The 23004-nt window shown below is 44.4% G+C and overlaps 3 protein-coding genes across 9 annotated transcripts in view; 1 reads left to right on the top strand and 2 right to left on the bottom strand.

The window, feature by feature from the left end:
- The window catches only part of ABHD12 (abhydrolase domain containing 12, lysophospholipase), a gene marked incomplete at its 5' end in the record, with an annotated part of 32156 nt that extends 28894 nt beyond the window's left edge, over nt 1-3262 (bottom strand). Inside the window, 2 exons of one of the 3 annotated variants that reach the window (XM_081001099.1) lie at nt 1455-1622; nt 3141-3262. In XM_081001099.1, the coding sequence (XP_080857225.1) occupies nt 1455-1622; nt 3141-3262 (290 nt within the window). Of the gene's footprint in view, nt 1-945; nt 1342-1454; nt 2083-3140 lie in introns of those variants that run through there. The other 2 variants (XM_081001101.1, XM_081001100.1) reach the window with 2 other exon arrangements.
- Nucleotides 3263-3356: 94 nt separating this feature from the next.
- On the top strand, nt 3357-12397 carry GINS1 (GINS complex subunit 1). 2 transcript variants are annotated; one of them, XM_081001204.1, is made up of 7 exons: nt 3357-3494; nt 5421-5485; nt 6906-7001; nt 7472-7562; nt 9139-9255; nt 10224-10298; nt 11117-12397. In XM_081001204.1, exons 1-7 carry the CDS (start codon nt 3432-3434, stop codon nt 11183-11185), a joined length of 576 nt encoding a protein of 191 aa, XP_080857330.1. In that variant the 5' UTR covers nt 3357-3431; the 3' UTR covers nt 11186-12397. The 2 variants fall into 2 exon arrangements, with proteins under 2 accessions (XP_080857330.1, XP_080857329.1); XM_081001203.1 differs by lacking the exon at nt 3357-3494 and adding an exon at nt 3547-4076.
- Nucleotides 12398-13163: 766 nt separating this feature from the next.
- The window catches only part of NINL (ninein like), a 46601-nt gene continuing 36760 nt past the window's right edge, over nt 13164-23004 (bottom strand). For all 4 annotated transcript variants that reach the window (XM_081000862.1, XM_081000864.1, XM_081000865.1 and 1 more), the window contains exons 18-24: nt 22614-22718; nt 21923-21992; nt 20018-20302; nt 18432-18545; nt 16690-16902; nt 15315-15428; nt 13164-13972 (exon numbers count right to left, since the gene is read on the bottom strand). In XM_081000862.1, the coding sequence (XP_080856988.1) occupies nt 13787-13972; nt 15315-15428; nt 16690-16902; nt 18432-18545; nt 20018-20302; nt 21923-21992; nt 22614-22718 (1087 nt within the window). In that variant the 3' untranslated portion in view covers nt 13164-13786. The remainder of the gene's footprint in view (nt 13973-15314; nt 15429-16689; nt 16903-18431; nt 18546-20017; nt 20303-21922; nt 21993-22613; nt 22719-23004) is intronic.

Raw genomic sequence — 23004 nt, 5'->3', positions numbered from 1 at the left:
TAGCACTTGTCTGATTGGCAAGCCCTAGTCCCTTGTCCCTCCTAACCACAATAAGTCTTTCTACCAAATAAACATGCATGGGATTAATATGAAGGTCTCATAGTGTGCTGACCTCCAGCACCTCCACCCCTTTAATAAAGGTGACAAAGAGGAGAAGCACAGATTATATAAACAGTGGTACCTCGGGTTAAGAACTTAATTCGTTCTGGAGGTCCATTCTTAACCTGAAACTGTTCTTAACCTGAAGCACCACTTTAGCTAATGGGGCCTCCCGCTGCTGCCGCACCACCAGAGCACAATTTCTGTTCTCATCCTGAAGCAAAGTTCTTAACCTGAGGTAATATTTCTGGGTCAGTGGAGTCTGTAACCTGAAGTGCCTGTAACCTGAAGCGTATGTAACCCGAGGTACCACTGTATTGTCTTTTAAACTGTTAATGTGTACAAAGGCAAAGTCCCTTTCCAGCAGTATAACAGGCAAGCATTTTCTCATTTAATCTCTTCCTCTGCTGCTAGCTGACTGGTACTCCACTCATTCATCAGTCTCTGACCACCCTCACCCCCATCATTTACTATTCTCTAACACTTTGCAATTTAAAATACGGAACGGGAAAAGAAAAATGATTGTGTGCGTTTAAAAATATGTGTTGCTGACAAGCTGAGTCAGGATGCAAGGAGGAGGGGGAGGGAGAAAGGAAAACCTCCCTCTATCCTACCATTGGGTCAAGGGCACATAGTTTTCAATATTTTTCGGGGGGGGGTGTGAAGATACAGTGGTTCATTCATAAAAGGTTTGTAACCGATAACCCATTTTGCAGCAAAGCAAAATGCTTATAGCTAAAGACAAACACCATTCGAGGTCGACTAAAACATCTCCAAGCTGTGTTTTTCAAAGCCATATCGAACCCCACCACCCCCACCCCACGAAAACATCCATCCTCCGCAAACCTGAATCGCCGTCCGGCTCTAACACACCCTCCTCTTCTTGGCCTGCAGCCGCACTCGGTGAACCCATTGCAGCAATAGGGGAGGGAACACCCAGCAGCGAAGGCCTCCGACCCTTTCACTAGCAAACCAGACAGCCCCTTCAGGCAGGGGCTCATTCCGTCGCAAGGGCCGCCTTCGCCACCTCCCCCCCCCCCACTCCCGTAACCTAGAACAAAAAGGCGGACGGAGAAGAAAACAGCCAAGGGCATTCCAGTATGAATCGCTCGGGGCTATGGCGGCTGGCGGCGGGGCTCAGGAAGGTTGCCATAGTAATGCCAGGCCCCCGTGTGAGGGTTTTTCTTGGGGGGAGGGAGAGAAGAGGCGGCGGTTGAAAGGGTCGGAAGGCTCGGCGACGTCGAGCGGGCCGCCCGTTGCCATGGAAACGGGGAAGGCCGAGGCCGGGCTGGCGGTTGAAGAGAAGATGGAGGGGTTGCCATAGCGACGGGGGCCGGCGGGGGGGGTCGCCTCACCTGCCGAGCGTTCGCTTCATGCCAGAGTCGGCGGCGGGCCGGGAGCTACCAGGCAGGCGCAGGCTCGGTCTCAAGCTGAAGCCCTTATCCGGCTGCTGGGAGGAGCAGGAGGAGGAAGACGCGGCAGCCGCTGCCGGAGCGGAGGAGGCGAAGCGCTCATGCTCCAAGGTGACGGACTCGTTCCGCTTTCTCATGCCGGCGGTGCGAAACGCGCGGGCGGTGCCAGCTCAAGCCGCTCGAGGGAAGACGCCTCCGTCCCGAAACCGACGCTGGCTTCCCCTACATTATGCCAACCACAGCCCAGCAACCGAAAGACTAGCGGCGCCTCTCCGGCGCCACCAATGAGAGGCGGCCTCGGCCCACCTGACCTCCCTACGCGGTTACGTCACAGGGAAGGGCAAACGTGACTGCCTCCTGCCCCCGCTTTTATTTAAAAAACATGGTATTGTTTTGCTCACAAAAAATATGGCTCCCGCGTCGTCGGATGCCCTCATACATATCTGAGTACAGTACAGTGTTTGCAAACGCCTTTTCCTCTTCCCCGCCCCACTCTGCCCCGGCCATTTTGAATGAGGGCAACCGCGAAGTCACAAGCTTGCGGGCTGAACCGTTTGTCTTACCTGAACTCTGGGCTTCCCATCCGACATTGCGGCATTATTATATTATTATATTATATTATATTATATTATATTATATTATATTATATTATATTATATTATATTATATTATATTATATTATATTATATTATATTATATTATATTATATTATATTATATTATATTATATTATATTATATTATATTATATTATTATATTATATTATATTCTGTTTTTCAGACCTGTAGTCATCTACATGTTAGAGGCTACACTCTGAAAACATGCTGCGGGCAGATGCTCTTTATAAAAACTTGAATGCAAGGTCATATTTTCGAAATCTCTAGTAATAGCTAAGCTGCCTCTAAAATTCCAGCAGCATGGTTGTTATGTTCCTGTTATTAAATGCTCTTTAACCTGATATCCGACTGCCCTCCTCTTTTGCTATATGCATTCAAGGGCTTTTGCTTTTTGCACAATGCTCAGCAGGACTGGCTCACCTATGAGGCAAGGTGAAGTGACCACCACAGGCAGCAGGATCCACAGCAGCAGCAGATCCAGCCTCTAAGGGATACATTGCTTACCACTGTGGCTGCTGCAGCAGCAGTGGCTTTGGGTGACATGCTCCTTGGAGTCTGGATCAGTCACCACCTCAGCAGCCCCACTTCAGTGTTGCATCTACATCAAGTCTCTCAGCAAATAAGAGGCACTGCTGGTCTCCTCCTACCCCTAGGGAGGAAATGCCCTCCTACACCTAGGGAGGCTGCCCTCTGGTCTCTGCACCCACCCAGCATAACTTGTTCCTGAAGAAAACCCAGGACCTTGAGATTAAGAGTCTCATGCTCTGCTGACTGAGCTATCCCAGTGTGTTTGGCTGCATCTTTATCTGTATCTGGCTGTCTCCTTGTTGTCCTTCTGCTGGCAGGTGAATACCGGTACTTTTTTGTCCCAACAGGCTTTTGGGAACTGACTGGGTTGGGTTTTTTTTTTCTTTTGTAATCATTTGTATGCTTTTGCTAGTTTTTATATATGTATATGGTTTTACTTCTATCAGTGTTTGTTTTTTCAATTATTGTTTTTTCTACGTTTTTATCAGTTTTCATTTTTATCTGTAAGTCTCCTGCCTTCATCTTCACCATGGACACAAGCCATGTACAACCCATCAAGCTGGCCTGAGTCCCCTAAGTGCGGGACCACACTGGTTCTCAGAGACATTGCACTAAATCCGTGTGGAATCCATGGATGACACCAGCCATCTACAACATGAAAAGTTCAGTCTGGGAAGGAGAAGATATGCTGGAGGCTGGATGTGAGGCCCGATGGTTGTGCTGAGGAGCCCTGCTTTTGGCCATAATCCAGTGGGGTCAAAACTCTCTGGAGTGGCATGTTCGTAAACTGGTCAAAGCTGATCTGTTCCCACCTCCCGACTTTTAAAAGGAAGGAAAAGGTGGGTTAAATAATAATAATCATCATCATCTCACAGAAGACTTACAATGTGAGATTTTTTACAAATCGAAACAAAACCAGCTGAATCATGAAATGAATGTCACTGCAAAGCTGGCTCAGGAAGAAAGTGGAAAACGATATTTAAGTTTCACACATTCGGTTGCCTGAATCAGATCCCCAACGATCTCTCTTCCCGCCAGCTGAATCCCTAACGGTGTAAACGTATACACAACTCCAGAGGTTTCAAACACTGGCTAGGTTGTGATACGAAACTCATTGTAGTGTTATTGCAATTCCAAACAACCGCCGGCCGCGAGCTATAGGAAACATATGCGAGGGAGAGCTAAGTTTGTCCCTTCCCTTTTCCCGTACCGTAAGAGGCGGTGCTTCTCCCCCTCGCCTCGCCTTCCTATTGGCCGAGGAGTTCAGTGGCGCGGGTTTTGCTGCAGCGCGCGCCGAGCGAAGGCAGTTGCGCGTCTGAGGGGAATCGATCAGTCCGGCCGCGGCCATGTTCTGCGAGAAAGCGACCGAGCTCATCCGGGAGCTCCACCGCGCCAGCGACGGGCAGCTTCCTTCCTTCAATGTGAGCCTTTGGCGGCGCGGCCTCCCTTCCCTTCCCCCTCCTCCGAAGGGCCGCCCAGCCGCCCTGAGGGGACTTTCGTGAGAGAAGCGGACGGGGATCCTTCGGAACTCCCTGCCTCTTGATACCAAGCCTTCCCTGAATTCCTACTTAATAATAATAATTTTATTAAATTTACCCCGCCCATCTGACTGGGTTTCCCTGATAATCAGGAATGGCGCTGTGGCTTTTACCCTGCTTTAGCATTCTAACTTTTTGTAGGTTTTAATGTATTTTCCCCCGATTTTATTTTATTTTTACGACCAAGCGGTGTATAAATTTTATGAAACAAACAAAACAAATGATTGGATGGCTGGGATTGCTCCACAAGGCTATTCCTTCATGAAGATGGCTGTTAAAAGCAAAGAGGATGGCGAACTGGATTGGCGTTAATGCCATAAAGCCCACCTTGATGGAGGGTTTGATGGTGAGTGGGAAAAGGTAGCAGACTAAACTCTTGATAGCCATTTCCCTGATGATTTGAGTGAGTGGATCTGGGAGTGCCTGACTGCCTAATAAAATAACGTTCTGCAGTATAAAAGGCTTCCCATTAATTATCTGGTTGGCTAGTCAGCCTGAGACTGAAATCCTATGCATGTTCACTTGGGAATAAGTTGCTGAGATTTACTTAGTGAGCATTTCCCCACAAACTTTACAAATATATGGAGAGGAAAGTTGGACTGAAAATCTAAATGACTACTGCGCCTGAAAATCAGCACTGAGGTACATCACGGTTGACTTGAATGAACATCTGACCAATAAATGTTTCACTGATGCACCTGGAGAGAGAAAGAGTGGTCTAAGCTATGTTGATAGTACGCATCTTTTCTTCTTTAGCTTCTGTAGAAAATGCCCTGCAACCTACACACCACCATAACAGCTGAGTTTTTTCTATGAGGCTTGTAATCATGCTGAACCACTCACTTGTACAAATATTTAGTCATTGTCTTATCTAGCAGCTCAAAAGGAAAAGAAGCAAAGGGAAAACTTCAGAATATTGATAGAAACAAATTCTGGATAGTGAACAGAGCGGAATAGAACTAGAATAGAAATATGTATGCATATTTGAGTGTAGAGTTGGCACATGTTTCCTATTTTACAATGTTTTAAATAAATATTCCAACTGGTGATATGCTGGCTAAAGGTGTCGGTTGAGTTGCATATAAATATTTCTGTGGTAATGGTTGATGGCTACTTCAATTTTTATAGGAAAAAAGGCGTGCATTTTATTTATTGCGGTTTTTTGTTTGAATTAGGCAGAGTAATCATGTCAAATTATTAATGAAATTCGTACTTTCCATGTTGCAGGAGGATGGAATCAGACAAGTACTTGAGGAGATGAAAGCATTATATGAACATAACCAAACTGATGTGTAAGTAAGGTTCTTTCAGGAAAAACAGACCCAAAAAAACTCTGCTAAAATAATTACTGTATTTTTCGCTGTATAAGACGCACCAGACCACAAGACGCACCTAGTTTTTGGAGGAGGAAAACAAGAAAAAAATATATTCTGTATCTCAGAAGCCAGAACAGCAAGAGGGATCGCTGTGCAGTGAAAGCAGCAATCCCTCTTGCTGTTCTGGCTTCTGGGATATTTGCGCAGCCTGCATTCGCTCCATAAGACGCACACACATTTCCCCTTACTTTTTAGGAGGGAAAAAGTGAGTCTTATAGAGCAAAAAATACGGTAAAAAATAAGTTGCAGAAGTGAGAAATAAAATACTTTTTAATATTATGGAAACAACTTTATACCTACCATGAGTTTTCCACGTAACTTTGTGGCTGTCAACAGACTTGGACTTGATTTAGTAGGCAGCGCACCGACCCATCTCGCTCTACAGGCTTCAGGAAGCTATCCACTAGCCGTGGGAGACGCAGCTCTCCCACGGCTAGCGGAGAGCTTGCCTGCACCCAGAAGCTTGGGGCGCGCTGAGCTCAGCACACCCCAAGCTTCGGGCTTCGTGCAGCCCTCCGCTAGCTGCGGATAGCAGCCTGTTCTGGGGTCGGGGGAAGCTCAGGCTTCCCCTGCCCCAGCCCCACACCGGGGGGGGGGGAATAAGAATTTTTTTTCTTTATTTCCCCCCCCAAAAAAACTAGGTGCATCCTATGGGCTGGTGCATCCTATGGGGCGAAAAATACTTACTTTATTAAATTTGTATATCATCCATCCAAAGATCACAGAGCAGTTCACAACATAAAAACACAAAATGAGAACATAAAATACACAATAAAAGATAAACTAACCAATAAGCACCTTCGCACAAACACATTTAAAAGGCCATAGAATGTTAAGCAGTCAAAGGCCTGGTTATAGAGAAATGTTTTCGCCTGGCAGCTAGATATATGTAATGAAAATGCCAGATGAGCCTCCCTGAGCAGAGCATTCCACAAACAAGGAGACACTGCAGAAAAGGTCCATTATCGTGTTGCCACACTCTGGACCTCTCATGGAGGAGGCACATAAAGAACGGGCTCAGATGGTGATTACAGGGTCCTGGTTGGTTCATATGGGGAGAAGCAGTCCTTGAAGTATTTTTACAATGCATTTACTTATTGACATTCTCATTCATAATTGTTATTTGTGTGTTTTAATTATTGATGTTTATTTGATTTGTTGTGAGCTGCTTTTTGGAGAAGAGCAGCGTGCACAGAGTAAAAGAACTAATAATGCAGTCATTGCCTGATGGGCTAGGTTTACACACTAATTAAAGTGGTCCCCCTAACCACAATGTGTACTTTTATGTTTCTTGCTTTCAAAGTATATGTAATATAGCTTATCCTTCTATTATCAGAAATGAAGCTAAATCAGGACACAGTGAGCTGATTCCAACAATCAAGTTTCGCCACTGCTCTCTGCTGAGAAATCGCCGATGTATTGTTGCATACCTGTAAGTTTCTTGCAGTCATCTGTGACTAGGGAAATGAGATAAAAAGCATTTCAGAAATTGTTTCCAATTCCAAGATTTTATTCCTTCACTTCTGGAACTGGTAGATTTCAGAGGGATTTCCCAAGGTCACTGGATTTGCATGTTTGGGCTTATCCATTTAACCTCGCAAATCATTCCCTGTGATTGATACTCCTGTGATTTGTAGGAGTAGTTTGAATAGCCTCAGGCCAGGAGCTGGTAAACATGGCACTATAATCCCAAATCAGGGACTGTTACGATTCTCCATACATTGAACTGAGCTGTGTAACACCAGAGCAAAAATCTTCATTTTTTCATAATTAGTTAAGGAGTTAGTTATCAGTTTAAAATAAAAGTCTGATTAAGAACACTTCGTTATTCATTAAGGGATTAAATGATGTCTGTTTCTGATTATGAATACTTTTGTTATGCTACCATGTTTGTTTTCTCAGGTATGACCGCTTACTTCGCATCCGGGCGCTTAGGTGGGAATATGGTAGCGTGCTGCCAAACGCTGTCCGATTTCACATGTCGACTGATGAAGTAAGCCAATTTGTTATATGTGTAGGTTGAAAGGACAATGATTGTACTCGAAATAAAGGAAAGTATACAGAGTATATTATTAATAAATGTTGAGTAACTTAGCCATGTAGGCACACTTAAATAGACACTTGTTGTGATTTAATGTACCGTATTTTTCGCACTATAGGACGCACTTTCCCCCTCCAAAAATGAAGGGGAAATGTGTGTGCGTCCTATGGGGCGAATGCAGGCTTCAGGAAAGCCCCAGCGCCAGCCCCACAAGGTCGGGGGACAGAGGGAGGCGGAACGCCGCCATCCCGCTGTCTCCCGAAGTGGTTTGGAGGCTGACGGCGGGGAGACCCCGCCGCCGGCCCCGCAAGCTCCGGGGACAGCTGGGAGACGCAGCGCATCTTCCTGCTGTCCCCGGACCTGCTCTGAAGGCTGGCGGCGGGGAGAAGAGCGCTTCTCCCCGCTGCCTGCCCCCAAGCTCCGGGGACAGCTGGGAGACGCAGCGCGTCTTCCCGTTGTCCCCGGACCTGATCTCAAGGCGGGCGGCGGGGAGAAGAGCGCTTCTCCCCGCTTCCTGCCCCGCAAGCTCCGGGGACAGCTGGGAGGCGCAGCGCGTCTCCCCGCTGTCCCCGGACCTGATCTCAAGGCTGGCGGCAGGGAGAAGAGCGCTTCTCCCCGCTGCCTGCCCCGCAAGCTCTGGGGACAGCTGGGAGGCGCAGCGCGTCTCCCCGCTGTCCCCGGACCTGATCTCAAGGCGGGCGGCAGGGAGAAGAGCGCTTCTCCCCGCTGCCTGCCCCGCAAGCTCCGGGGACAGCTGGGAGGCGCAGCGCGTCTTCCCGCTGTCCCCGGACCTGGTCTGAAGGCGGACTGCGGGGAGAAGAGCGCTTCTCCCCGCTGCCGGCCCCACAAGCGCCTGGGGGGGGAAATAATTTTTTTTCCCTTTATTTTCCCCCCAAAAAACTTGATGCGTCCTATGGGCCGGTGCGTCCTATGGGGCGAAAAATACGGTAAGCTGCAGCACAGTGGCAGAACGCATGCTTTGCATGTAGAACGTGTCAGGTTCAGCCCCCAACTTTGCCAAATAAACTAATCTGATATCAGGGCTGGGAAAGATCTGCCCGAGAGCTTGGAGAGCCCACTGTCAGTCACATATTAACTGTGGACTGCTTACTTGCTAATTCATCACTCTTCTGTTGCACATTGACAAAAAAGGAGTACAGTCATACCTTGGTTTTCAAACTGCTTAGTTCTCGAATGTTTTGGCTCCCGAACACTGCAAACCCGGAAGTGAGTGTTCCAGTTTGCAAACTATTTTTAGAAGCCAAACGTCTTGACGGGGCTTCCACAGCTTCCAGTTGGCTGCAGCCAATCAGAAGCCGCACTTTGGTTTCCGAATATTTTGGAAGTTGAACAGATTCGAACTATATGCTCTATAGAGGAGGCTAGATAGAAGTAAGCAGTTCCAAAACTTGCACATTACTCCCCTCATATCCCCATGTCTTTTGTTTTAAATCTTTAGGTAATTCTTGCTTGACAGTTTGAAAATAGTATTTCAGGATTAATTAAGCCAACTTTTTTATAATTCCAGGTGGTGTGGTTCAACCAGTATAAAAAGTCTTTGGCTACCTATATGAGATCTTTAGGAGGAGGAGACGGGCTGGACCTCACACAGGACATTCAGCCCCCCAAAAGTTTGTACATTGAAGTAAGTGAAATTTAGAACTATGGAAGGCTTGTTGTATTTGGATGTCATTGGCAGTGTAGTCATATGTAGGTACTAAGAAGTCAGTTCCTTGTTTCAAACTGGAAGCAGTTTGTTGCAGGCAGAGGAATCAGAATTGTAGAGTTGTAAGGGACCCTGAGAATCATCTAGTCCAACCCCCTGCAATGCAGGAATACGCAGCAGCCCCATATAGTGTTCGAACCTGCAACCTTGGTGTTATCAGCACCTTTTCACAGAATTGTTGCAGTTTATTATCACAGATAATAACTATTGTTTAACAGGGTAATAAAAAGCTAAATGAAACTTACTGATGTGTTCATATATTGGAAGTATGACTCCTTTTGTCTACATATAGCTTTGTTGTTTAGTCGTTTAGTTGTGTCTGACTCTTCGTGACCCCATGGACCAGAGCACGCCAGGCACTCTTGTCTTCCACTGCCTCCCACAGCTTGGTCAAACTCATGTTCATAGCTTTGAGAACACTGTCCAACCATTTCGTCCTCTGTCATCCCCTTCTCCTTGTGCCCTCAATCTTTCCCAGCATCAGGGTCCTTTCTAGGGAGTCTTCTCATGAGGTGGCCAAAGTATTGGAGCCTCAGCTTCACCATCTGTCCTTCCAGTGAGCACTCAGGGCTGATTTCCTTAAGAATGAATAGGTTTTATCTTGTTGCAGTCCATGGGACTCTCAAGAGTCTCCTCCAGCACCATAATTCAAAAGCATCAATTCTTCGGCGATCAGCCTTCTTTATGGTCCAGCTCTCACTTCCATACATCACTGCTGGGAAAACCATAGCTTTAACGATACGGACCTTTGTCGGCAAGGTGATGTCTCTGCTTTTTAAGATGCTGTCTAGATATACATACAGATATTGCTACATATAGATAGTTTTTCTTAACACAGACTTCCTGACAGTACTTTAAATTTGATGGTTATTTGTTTCTTTTTACAGGTTCGGTGTTTGAAAGATTATGGAGAATTTGAGATTGATGATGGCACAACAATTCTGTTGAAGAAGAACAGCCAGGTATTTATGATAAGATGGCAAACAGAGCAAGAACTCAATTTGGGTTCCCTGTTGTTTAAGGAGCTAGATGGAAGTGGTTCTCCTCTGCTTCTGGCACAGTTTAGGATACAGAAAGTTGCCCTATACTGGATCAGGTACAGTTAGCCTAGTATTTTAACTGGAGATCCCAGAGATTGAACCAGAGCCAACTCCAGGTTTACATGGGCCCTTGAGATTCTTTCATTGTCCTGCCCCTCTGTCCTATAAAAGTCCACTGGCTGATGGGTGAGGGAAATCTCACACACAGCAAGAAAATTGGGAGGAGGATGCAGCAGTGCTGATGAAGAAACCAGTGGCATGGCGAGGAAGGAAGGAGCAAGGAGATGGTGCAGCTGTCTATTTGTGACCTTCTGTATGCAAAGTGTGTGCTATGGTTCCTCCACACTCTCATTATGCTTACCATTGTCAGCTTTCATGTCATTCTACTCATTTTCATGAAGGAAAACACTGGAGCCATTTTAGTACTTTCTATCTGGAAAGATTCAAAAGCATTTCATTATGTTGGTTTATTTAAGACATTTATCTACTGCTTAATCATTCATATTTCTAAACAGTGTTAATAACAGCAATGCACAGAACATGGGAGTTACAGTAGCTATGGCTAAAATAGCAGGGGTTATTCTATTATTGGACCTCATTTGAAAACAAACAGTACAGGTAGAGTCAGGAGTTACTACCTTAACTACACCATAAATAAGACTAGCTTTAGCTTTATAAAGGGGACGATGAGAGATTGCAAATGTTTGCCTCAGCTTTGAAAATTGTTTGCTTCCCCACAGCATTTTTTACCACGCTGGAAATGCGAGCAGTTAATCAGGCAAGGAATTTTGGAACACGTCCTTTCTTAACTTGCTGTTCGCAAGACTGATTTAAGTACCTATAAACATTTTAGCAGATTTTAAATGGGGTAAGTATAGAAACATGCCACAGTGTCTTGTGTTTTTGAAAAAAAAAATGCAGAGACTTAGTTACTGTTGTGGGAACTGCATGGATACTTAGTGAAGAGGACAAAGAAGAAGATGATACGATCAACAATTTAAAAATATCTCTATCCCAAAACAAGTGGAATTTCTTTTAAGCTCATAGCTTGCCTTCACTTCTGGACACATTTTGAAGTATCATGTTTTTATTCGCTGGCCTTTTTGTATGAACCAGACATCGTCTTACTGTAAATGTCATGCTTAGAAGAAAGCAACAACATTTCTACTATTAAGTGTGTGCATTGTTAAAAGACCTTTGAAACGATGTAATGATAAAGTTACTTAAGGAGTGGTACTGGTTAAGTTGCAGTTTAATTGCTGCTAACACTTGTGTTTTCTCTCTAAGCTTTTATGCTATAGTACTCATTGAGCAGGGCCTTGAAGTAGATGAACTACAAGGCTCCTTCCAACTCACAGAACAGAGGTGGGCTAAGTTTTATTTGGCCTGAGGCCTTGACCAGCATTCAAGTGGCTGCAGGCCAGCAGTGGGTGTGACCATTCCACATGCACACAGATGCCCACTTTCTACAACTGATTTGTGCAAATTGGCTGGGTGGAGAGACTTATCACCCCCTCTCCACTCATCAAAACATCTATCTGGTGACTAGGAAGGAGGTGATTTGCACCCCGCTCTAGCTACCACCCACCTCAATTCTGTGTCCATTATAAATAAATAAATGGCTCCATTGTCAAGCTGTTTCTTGTAAGATGTTCAATAAAAAATATTGCTGCTTGCACCTTTAGCCTGTTAGCTCTAGTCCTGTCCACTGGAGCAGCAGAGAACATATCTTCTGTGTGTCAGCCTTCATCCTTTCTCTCCTCTAGTTAAACACACCCAATTCCTTCAGTCTTTCCTCATTGAACTTGCTTTCCATACTACTGGCAATCTGTACTGTCTTATCCACTGTACCCTTCCAGTTTGTGCAGTGTCCAGAACTGTACAAAGGGACTCCAGATGATTCTGCATAGTGCTGAATAAATTGCAGTACAAGAGTTGAATGGTTAGATGTAAAATTATATCATTTTGCCTTAATTACCAGATTGTACTTCATTAAATATTTCCTGATATTTGATCAAGAATTTTATCTCCAATTTCATATGCCACAAAACTTCCAGAAGTTGACATTTTACCTGCATTGAGGTCGTTTGTAATGAGTCACTCTTGTTTCTATCAAACTCAAGAGTAAGCCGTTCTTGAGCTTGTGCATAACATACTTGGTCACAGGACCACTGGTTTGGGGAGACTACAGGGAGCCACAGACTTTGGCTCTCTTCCTGGGTACAAGATATAGAAGCATGATTAGTCGCACCAACAGGGTAAAGAACAGCTTCTATCCATGGGCTGTTAGGCTGCTGAATGAAAAGATAACAACAGGGTAACTGACTTTCGGGTTTGGTGGGTGTGCGTCAGTAAACGAGGGGAATTAAGACTAAGAGAGCTGAGTGCAGGGTGCTCGTGTAATCTCACTGTATACAAATTGTACAAGTGACAAAGTATTTCATTCAAAAGATTTCTGCATTGCAGGGGATTGAACTAGATGATCCCAGTAGTTCCTTCCAACTCTACAAATCTGATACATGGTGTCTCTGTCCATAAGCAAACAAAACATAAAAACACCACCAAAACAATTGCTCTCTTACTTTAAACTAAATGAGATTTAATCCGCCAAATAGGAAGGTACTTTAAAAAGTCGTCTATTTTCTGAATTTGCCTTAGTTATTTTAGGACAGGCTCTTACCCATGTTGTTCCTCTCATTTAGTTGGGTTCCAGCTTTACCTATGTTTGCTGCTCTCTCCCGACATATCTACCCCAGCCATTTGCACACAGAGAGAAAATCCAGTGACTTCACAAGCAGTATAAATATCATTTAATTAAAAAAGTCATGCCAAATTTTACCAAAAAGGAACATAACCAGTTTTTTTTCTGTTTACATCTGATATACACTGATTTAAAGGAGTACATATTATACTTGTAGAAAACTGTACATATATATACACAATACAAGCCAGTGTACAGACTAGAGTGGGGGTGAGGCACGGGGAGGTAAGAATATTGCAATCACAATAAATATTCAGTCCTGAGACAGAACGAGAGCCAAAGAGACTTCCGTGAAAATGATCAGAAGGCACTAAAAGCTTTAGCTTCCCTATTGCAAAAAAAAAAAAAAAAAAGAGAGAGACAGGGTAGTTTATTGCTACTGACTAGTAGAGCTGTATCTCCCTCTTCAAACTTATCCCTGAGAGTATGTTTCTCATGCTGGTTATGCTGCTTTCTGTGATGGTTTCCCCACATGAAAGAGATGAGGGATCCTTTGAATATCATGTCCTTTTTGAGTCTCGTGAGAAGTAAATAATATTCATTTGGCCAAGATCAGAAAGGTATACAGTGAAGTGGACCACTGCATGGAGTATTGCTTCTACCACAGTTTGTCACTTTTGCTTTAATGCCAACAACTGAAAAGCAGATTTCATTGAGATGCCAGAGTTATTTCTCTAACTAATTTGTTCAAGGATGAGATTTTCTCCTCCAGTATTAAATTTCTGTTGTCTGTGTTCTTCTGCCTCTGTTCTGTAACCTGCAGAGTTTTCATCAGCTGTGCATTTTCCACATACAGGTCTTTCAGTAATAGATTCGACTTGGCATTTTTTTCAAACTGGAAAATAAAATGAATAGCGCTCCATTAATCTGTGTTTGGTGATGATACAGAACTCAAAAACATGCTGCTTTCTGTTTTGCTAGAAAAGCAGTCGCATGAATATTAACTAGGAAATAAGCAAGTGATATGGTCCACTGGTTTTAAGTTTTAGCGACAGGTTTAAGCTAACCTATGATGCTCTATGATATTTGACTACAGCTCCCATCAGTCCCAGCCAGCGTGGCCATGGATTATGGGAGTTGTAGTTCAAAAGCATGGAGAGGAGGGCCACAGGTTAGCTGCCCCTGCTTTGAACAATTGTTTTTATATCAAGACCTTAGGAGGTAACCACCATTCTCCCTCATTCCCAGAATGTAGCCCATCTTAAACAGAAAATATGAACCAGTGCAAACATAGGGACAATCACGTCTTTAATTAAAAGGATGGTTCTTAAAACATTCATGTTTCGACAAGACAGTTGTGGTAATTTTAATGTGTTGGTGTTTTAACTTTTGTACACTTAGGTATGGTGATTTTTTTCTTGATTTGACTTCTGTAAACAACTTTGAGAGTGTTCTCTTTCTGTCAAATTAAGAGGAATATAAATTTTATGAAAAATTAATCATCATCATCAAACATTGATCCATAATAGTAATCTATTTGGAAGTAGCAATATGATTAATTTAGAATAATCCCTTTTCATCCATCTTCCCCCTGTTAAAAAAATAACAATTTATGTCAGCACATTTCCCATTCCCTTCGTGTTTTGACCTTGGAATAATTAGTCGATGTACAAACTGTCCAGAATAACAGCTTTGCTATAAATCCAAACTGGAAAAGTTTAGAACAACCCCAGATCCAGTGCTAGCTTGAAGATGTGCTCTAAGAATGGCTATAGATAGCCTGTTCTAGTATTGTGTCCTACCAAACCTGCCTGGGAAAGGGGGTAGCTGTTCTTTTGTCTTTCCATATACTGTAGCCAGAAGTGCACTGACTGATGGGGCCACAGCTTATACCAAGAGTGGAGAATCCTGGATTTTGCCACATGGGGCTTTTATGTGTTGCCTACAAGCCAAGCAGCTTGCAGTTCACACAGTGTGCAGGACACTTACAAATGACTGGAGAGGACCAGAAGCAGTAGCAACCATGAAACAGGGTCACTCAAATACAATATATTTGAAAATCATTCAGTGCCAAATACATTGACATAATTCGGGACACATCTTGGTGGTGCCCTGGCTATTTTTGGCCAGCTTATGTCCTTTTCCAGACAAATTATATATTTTTTACATTTAATAAAAGAATTAATGCCGTAAACAGATCATGGGCCCATAGACCACCTAATCCCCATTCCACTGACCTGCTCCTTGAGTTCAGCCACCTTTTCCTGAAGCATTGTTTGCACGTTCTTCAAATTCATCTCCAGTTCTCCCACCTTTTCCTCCATTAATCTATGCAAGTTCTCATGCTCTTCCTGCAAAATAAAGGGACCAAGTCATAGCCGTGATAGTACAACAGTTATGGGAAGTAACTACCCTTGGGAAATCAATTCACTTCAAACAAGTCCCAATGCTGCATCTGAAATAACGATTTATTATCTTGGAATCTCCTTGTAACTTAAAATTCACTGGTTCAAGTCCTACCCTGTAGAGCAGGAGAAAACAAGCTCGCTCCATCTACCATGTGATATTTCCTTTAGATATCTGAAGATGGCTACCCTTATCTCCTCTCAGTCTCCTCCTATCCAGGCTAAACATACCCAACTCCCTCAACTATTCCTCATCTGGCTTGGTTCCAGACCATTTATTATCATCTTGATTGCCCTCTGCAACCGTTCTAGATTGTACATAATCTTATATCATGGCATCCAGAACTGGACATAGTACTTCAGGTGTGGTCGGACCAAGGCAGAATAGAGCTCATTCTCAAACACAATCCACAAATTATCCCAGATGTATATCGATGCTCTCTGTGCTGTCTGCAGCCAAGCCTTTACATAATACAGGTACAGTGGTACCTCAGGTGAAGTACTTAATTCATTCCGGAGGTCCGTTCTTATTCTTAACCTGAAGCACCACTTTAGCTAATGGGGCCTCCCACTGCCGCCGCACCGCCGGAGCATGATTTCTGTTCTCATCCTGAAACAAAGTTCTTAACCGGTGGTACTATTTCCGGGTTAGCGGAATCTGTGACCTGATGCGTATGTAACCCGAGGTACCACTGTATTTTATTCAGAGTTAAGAGTCCACTTTTCAATAGGATACAACTTTCCCAGCACAGTATTTTACATGCAGCGTTGCCTCAGACACTTAACTGCATGTGGTGCTCCTGCACCAATAACAAAAGGAGGCTTGTATAATTTATACAAGTCACAGAATTTTGCTTCATGTGCTGGATCTATTGTACCTTTTTATTTAAACAGGCATATTAAGTAACAGTTCCTCCCCCCCCCGAACCCCCGGATTTTCACCATTAATTTTAACCGATCTTATCTCTGTTGGATGTTTTTTGTAACTTTATTCTACAATGCTTAGAGACTATGGCATTAAATGGTGTATAAATAGTTGAAATAATTACATAACAAAAATGAAGACTAGACGAGAGTCGCTGTTTGAAAGTGCCTGTTTCAGGTAGTAAGAGGCTGTGTAAAAACCACACATGTACACATACTGCGTTTCCACCTCGGGAGCCTTTATTTTTATATGAGACACAACTCGAGCACCATTCTTCCCTACCTGATATGTGGCCGCCTGCCATCTCATCTGCTTCGCCTGGGAGTCCAGCTCTCCTTGCAGCTGCCTGACCACATTCTGTTCTTCTGCCAATCTCTTTTCTAGCTCTGCAAGGCAGGCCTTAGGTACGGAATTGCCTGCCTGGCCCTTTAACTCTTCTAGCTCCTGTGAATGCCGAAACTTGGCCATGCTCAAGCTCGTGTTGGCTTCTAGTAGCTGCAATGCAAGAGAAAATTTAAAACATCATTAAAAGTTGAAATGCTGAAGACCAGGAACAGAGCACCTTTCTTGGACTGAGCGCTGGGGGAAACTATCAGGGGCTGCATTCTAATAGTGGGTAGGGACAAACCCCACCACAAAGCTATTTCCCATAAAAGCAGGCATATATTTAAATCTAAAAGCTTTGTCCTCTATTTTATTCATACTCTGGCTTTTTTTTTAAAACAAAAAAGTAAACACCTCTCCAACACCTTTCATCTGTCCTGTCTGTTCAAAGGCAGAAAGAACTTAATCCCAGATGAATGCAAACAAGGCAGATGAACTGCTAAGCTGAAATAAAGCCTCAAACATCAAAATGCAATTGCTTCCTGCAAAAATGCATGCATGTAGTTGCAATATGCAGGGGTTACTTTTTGCCTATTTGCAAGAAACGTAAGCCTGAGACATCAAATTGGGGAGGGGGACATCCAGCTGCTAGAAGGGCCTCCACTGTGGGTCCCATCACCACTGGTAAGATTCCTGCCCTTGAAATAACCCCCGAAATGCCCCCCCCCATTCTGCCATCAGCCAATGGGGGGCAGGAGAACATTTTAGCTGAGCTGCAGAATGAGCCAGACATTTAACAGAATAGATTGGCTCAGGGGTTTCCCCTTTGCACTTGAGCAGATTGCGACAAGGGTAACTGCCGGTAGCCACCCAGAATGTCCTTGTGTTGGCAGAGCATAAAACTTTCCCTGATCCACAAGGTTAGATCCTGTACCATTGGTATTCTTCTATGGAGTTTTTAGCTTCGTTCTATTGTTTCAGCGGTTCTTTGTTTTGCACCATGTATACCACTCAGAAATTAAATAAATATTAAGTGGTTTACCAATAATTTTAAATAAATAAAAAATCGCCTCTGCTTTGATCTCCTTGCAGCAGATCTTGCCGAGCAAGAAGCTTAAAATTGTGCATTTTGCACAACAAAGCCCTTTCCCCTCCCTACTTAATAGCTGATGGCTGGGCCCCAGTAGCACACAGAGAACTGAAATACTCCACAGTCCATTTAAAGGTTATTTCTCATCAGATCTATTCAAAATAAAGTAGTGGTACTAATCCACTACTAATTCTCTTGGAAAATCTCGAAGCCAGAATTTATTGCAATATATATCCAAACACAGGCAAAACAGGTGAACTCCAGCAGAAACTGCCCTGGTCCTTGTTAGTTTTGCAGAGTAAGAAGTGCACAACCAGTGCCAAGTCATCTAGCTCTGTTTTTCTTTAATGTTGCAAAACAACAACACTGCTATCCCGCTACAACAGTGCTACCCTCCCCTCAAATCTATGACATTGGGACTAGATCTTCTCTTAGGTTTAATGTTTGGACACATTTCTTTGACCAGGTGTAAAGGCTCCAGGCCTGCTCCTCTGTCCAACCAGGGCATGCACTTCACTGCTGCTTCAGCCGTGCCGAGGCCCTCGTTTGTAACAGGCAGTGATGCTTCCAGTGGGACAAAGGCAGGCCATATTCAGCTGCACCAGCCTACCCGATCCTGGCATTCTTCCACCTCTTCTCTCAGCTGTGCTTTTGTTAGCCGTAGCATCTGACACTCCTGTGTCGAACGTTCCAGTTCAGCCTCCAGCTCCTGAGACTGGCTGGCCTGTTCAAGGAGAGAATGGCAGGAAAGGATGAGGCCAGCAACAATGTGGGATCTTTCAGTAGTAGTAGTAGTAATAATAATAATAATAATAATAAAATAAATAAATAATTTTATTTATATCCCACCCTCCCCAGCCGAAACCGGGCTCAGAGCGGCTAACAACAATAAAATTACACAGAATTCTAAAATCAATTCATTCTTAAATCAATTCAAAATCAAATTAATGGCAACCATTGGGCTAGAGTTCTGTGAGGATTGCCAAAGGAGGGGGTCAGGTTGTGCCCTGGCCAAAGGCCTGGTGGAACAGCTCTGTCTTGCAGGCCCTGCGGAAAGATGTCAAGTCCCGCAGGGCCCTAGTCTCTTGTGACAGAACGTTACACCAGATCGGGGCCACGGCCAAAAAGCCCTGGCTCTGGTTGAGGACAGCCTAACCTCCCTGTGGCCCGGGAACTCCAAGATGTTTTTGTTTGAAGACCATAAGGTCCTCTGTGGGACACAGCATACTCAAGACACAAATCCTCTTGGTGCACGCCTGCTTTCATGTGTGTGTGTTTCAGGGAATATAGGGGCTTTGGAAGAGTTTTTGAGCATCCCTAGGTTTTTCCTTCTGTGAAAGGGGTATTTCAAGGTACCTGTGACGATTTGTTAGATTCCCAGGTGTGTCCTTGGGCCTGAAAAGGTTAGGGATGCTTGATTTCGTATTTATCCATGCAAACCCAAACCTTATGTGTGACCATTGTATTCTTCCTCCGATATGCCTAGAATGACTCTCTTTCTAAATTCCATTGCATTAATAAATTCACTAGGCAAACAAGTCAACCCAATTACACTCCGATATTCACAGACTTGCTCTATGGGGCTGTTAATGGGCAGCCCATTTCACCCTTTATTACTCCCAGAAAATAATTGCCACTAGCCATGGGCTAGCAGTACACAGGCAAGAAATCATAAGCATGCTCAGATAGTTTATAATTTAAACCAAGTGCGCAGCAAAAAGAATGGAAGAATTTTCATTGTGATGGCTCCTTTTGAAAGTACTACTCTTCCCCTGTTCAGCACTTCTATTTTTTATTTTATATAACAGAATTTGCATACTGCTTGATTGTAAATAAAGCCTCTAAGCGGTTTATACAAGGAATACAAAATACAAACTTTAGTTTTAGTTCTAGTAGAGGAATGAAGTAAATGCAAGGTGCTGCAGAATTTTCACCCGCCTTCTCCCAGAAGGCAACATATTTTAAACCATCTCCTTTGCCTAAACACAGCAACTCAATGACCACCACAGCAACCCAAGCTTTCCATCAATGTAGTAAAAAGCAGTGCATCCCTGTATCCATGGTCCACGTATTAGGCCTTAGAAATTTCCACCAGAATATTGCATGGCTGGCTCAACATTATAGGTGGGTTTGTGCAGTGGGACATGGCAGCCTGGAACTGATGTGCCCCTTCCTCCCCGTTCCGATCAACCTTACCTTTTCCCTCCAGGCCTTCAGCTGCTGCTCCATCAGGGCCTTCTCTCCCTGCCATGCCAACCGCTCCTGAAGATGCTCCTTTGTCAATTCAGCAGAGGCCTCTTGAAATTGCCTGGCAACCGCAGCTTCGTGGTCCCTTTGGCTCTCCAGCTCGACAAGCCTCCGATTCAGTAAACTGACGGTATTCCGGCTGACATTGTTATCACTGCTCAGTTCAGAGAGTTCATGGCTCAGCTGATCTATCCTGGTGTTTAACTGGAAGATTTCCACCTCGTAGTGTTTATTCTAAAGAGGCATTTCAGACATTCAGAGCTGCGGCATTCATCCCAACCAGGGGAAAACATCTTAACATCTAATCTTGAGTTCTGCATCAGGGGGTGTCTCATACTGCTTGCCCGCAAAGAACGGGTGCAGGGGTCTTCTCCCCGTTTTTTGGAGCAGTATCACACCTAGTGTATATTTCTTAACGAGGGTGGAGGAAGTTAAGAAATGCCTTTTCTCGGGATGAAAGGGCTGGTTTGTTTGATGTTTGAATTACTGGAGCTATGGCAAGCAGAGCAAAAGGGGGCACTGCCAGAGCAACCCATGACTGACTCCAACGTTACACGTACATTGTTAAAGGCACATGTACTAGAAAGATTCAAAAGGTTGCAAAAGAACTCAACCCCTACTGAAATAGCATTTAACTCTTTGCAAGGTGCAGTGGCGTAGCGTGGGTTCTCAGCACCCGGGGCAAGGCAAGTAATTTGCGCCCCCTAACCTGGGGCAAGGCAAGTAATTTGCGCCCCCTAACCCGTGGATTTTAGCACTCGAGTCTCTTCCGCACCCCCTCCAGATGTTGCGCCAGGTGCAGCAGGCCCCCCTGCACCCCCCACGCTATGCCACTGCTCCCACCACAAGTCTTCAGGACAGCCATCCGAAGGCTGGCGCGGGGAGAAGGTCTCTCCGCCCGACCGCCAGGCTTCGGAGCAGCCTTCCGAAGGCTGGTGCGGGGAGAAGGTCTCTCCGCCTCACCGCCAGGCTTCGGAGCAGCCTTCCGAAGGCTGGCGCGGGGAGGAGGTCTCTCCGCCCCACCGCCAGCCTTCGGAGGAGGTCCGAGGACAGTGGGGTTCCTGCTTCCTCCAGGAGGGCCGGCCAAACGCGCCCCCCCCCCCAAATGTTGCGCCCGGTGCGGCCGGCACCCCTGGCACCCCCCACGCTACGCCACTGGCAAGGTGGGACAGTGTATGGTTTTGGCACTTGGAAATCCAAACCTTGGGCAAAATTGGTGTCCATCAGCCTAACCTTGCATGGATGAAGTTAGAAGGATTGTAAAGCATTTAAACATTGGAAAGAGGATACAGAAATTTAATCTCTTGTGTCTCCAGATGGGGTTGAAACCCTGTACTCTGCCTGAAACCCCGAAGAGCCAGCTGCCAGTCAGTGTAGACAATACTGAGCTACATACACAGCCTTTAGCAAAGGTGTCATGGGCTTTGAAGACACTCGAACTCAGGACACAAGGGAGAAATGTGCAAAGAGGAAGGCACGCTTGGCAAATCCAACTGTGATCAACTCCCGCCTGGAAACCTATGTCGCCACTGTGGAAGGACGTGTGGATCCAGAATTGGCCTCCACAGTCACTTACAGACTCGTTAAAACCGTGTTTATGGAAGACAATCTTACTCAGCTATGAGTGATTGCCGAAGAAGAAGAAGACATAGACTAATGGTCTGACTTGGTATAAGGTTGTGTTTTTTATGACTGGTAGCAGCTTTCCAGGGTTTTAGGAAGAGCTTCCCCCATCCCTCACCTGCTAGTAGATCATTTTATCAAAATCCCAGAACTGGGTCTTATGTAAAGGCATATCTAATTGTACTGTTCTCTCTCTCTCTCTCTCTATATATATATATTTATATAATTTACCAGTTGATTTAATTCTTCTATTCCACGCATCACCTTCTCTTTTTCCACCATCAATTCGTCAATATGTTTTCTGAAGAAGGAAGGGGAAACAATTTAAATTGTACAACCATTTAAACATAGTTTGCATAGATTCTAAAACAGGAGCAGGAAACACACTGCCACAAGTCACAGCTGATGTTTCACTATTGTCTGCAACAGCAGTGCAAGTGGCTTGCAAAAAAAAAAGGGGGGAAACGCAGCTTCAGAAAATGAGTTATGTTGGTCCTCAACTCTCCAGCATCTTGAAAAAAAATTTTTTTTAAAGAATATTAATAGTAGGTCTGCTAAAAACAAAGCTGTTTTTCATGGCAGCTAGATCTAGCCCTCTTATTTTTAGTTCTCCCACCATGTCTATGTACAGATTTAAGGTGGCAGACCTAAGGACCAGACTGGAAATTCTTGTATGTGTAGTCATACAACGCTATAACTGAGCATCCCGTCAGGTACACTGGAGCACACACTTCATTGCACTGATGCAGCCACATTCTGAGGGCTCGCTGTGCGCGGCTAGACCCTCTTGCCAATATTTCTGTTTAAAATTACACAATCCTTTTATTCAACAAGTTGCCTCTTGGGAAGACGTATGGTTTCACATTTACAGTTCCTCTGCAAGCTTCCCAAAGAACCGCACCACCGCCCCCCTTTCTTTAACCTGTGCTTTCTGTTTGCTTCACCAACATCCTCCACTTCTTGCTGAAATCTTCCAAGTTTATTTTTTAGGATGAGGTTGTCTTCTGAAACTCTGTGGAGCTCAATTCTGCATCATGGGAGAGAGAAAAAGTATTGAAGGACCGGAGTTAGTTTGGGGATGTTAAAGAAATCAGGCAACTAGATTAGCCATACTCAGCTAAGCGTCATCGAAATAAATATGTCTGACAACAAGCAGTGGAACTGGACAATCCACTAAAAGAGAAGCTTTTTTTTTTAAAAAAAATCTTATTACAGTATATGCAATGCTTTGAAAACTAGCTGCTTCCAAATGTGCTGTTTATACCCACGTACATCACTGAAATAAAAAAGAACACTTGATGTTATTCATATTA

Source organism: Podarcis pityusensis (assembly GCF_964106645.2).
Source record: "Podarcis pityusensis genome assembly, chromosome: 3".
NCBI lineage: Eukaryota > Metazoa > Chordata > Lepidosauria > Squamata > Lacertidae > Podarcis > Podarcis pityusensis.
This window is presented reverse-complemented; position numbering and strand designations above follow the sequence as displayed.

Excerpts from the sequence above, each read along its gene's own strand:
- GINS1 (XM_081001203.1), top strand. The coding sequence starts at position 4,002 with ATGTTCTGCGAGAAAGCGACCGAGCTCATCCGGGAGCTCCACCGCGCC. Across the intron at positions 7,002-7,471 it reads CGATGTATTGTTGCATACCT|GTATGACCGCTTACTTCGCA; the intron begins GTAAGTTTCTTG and ends TTGTTTTCTCAG. Across the intron at positions 10,299-11,116 it reads TGTTGAAGAAGAACAGCCAG|CATTTTTTACCACGCTGGAA; the intron begins GTATTTATGATA and ends GCTTCCCCACAG.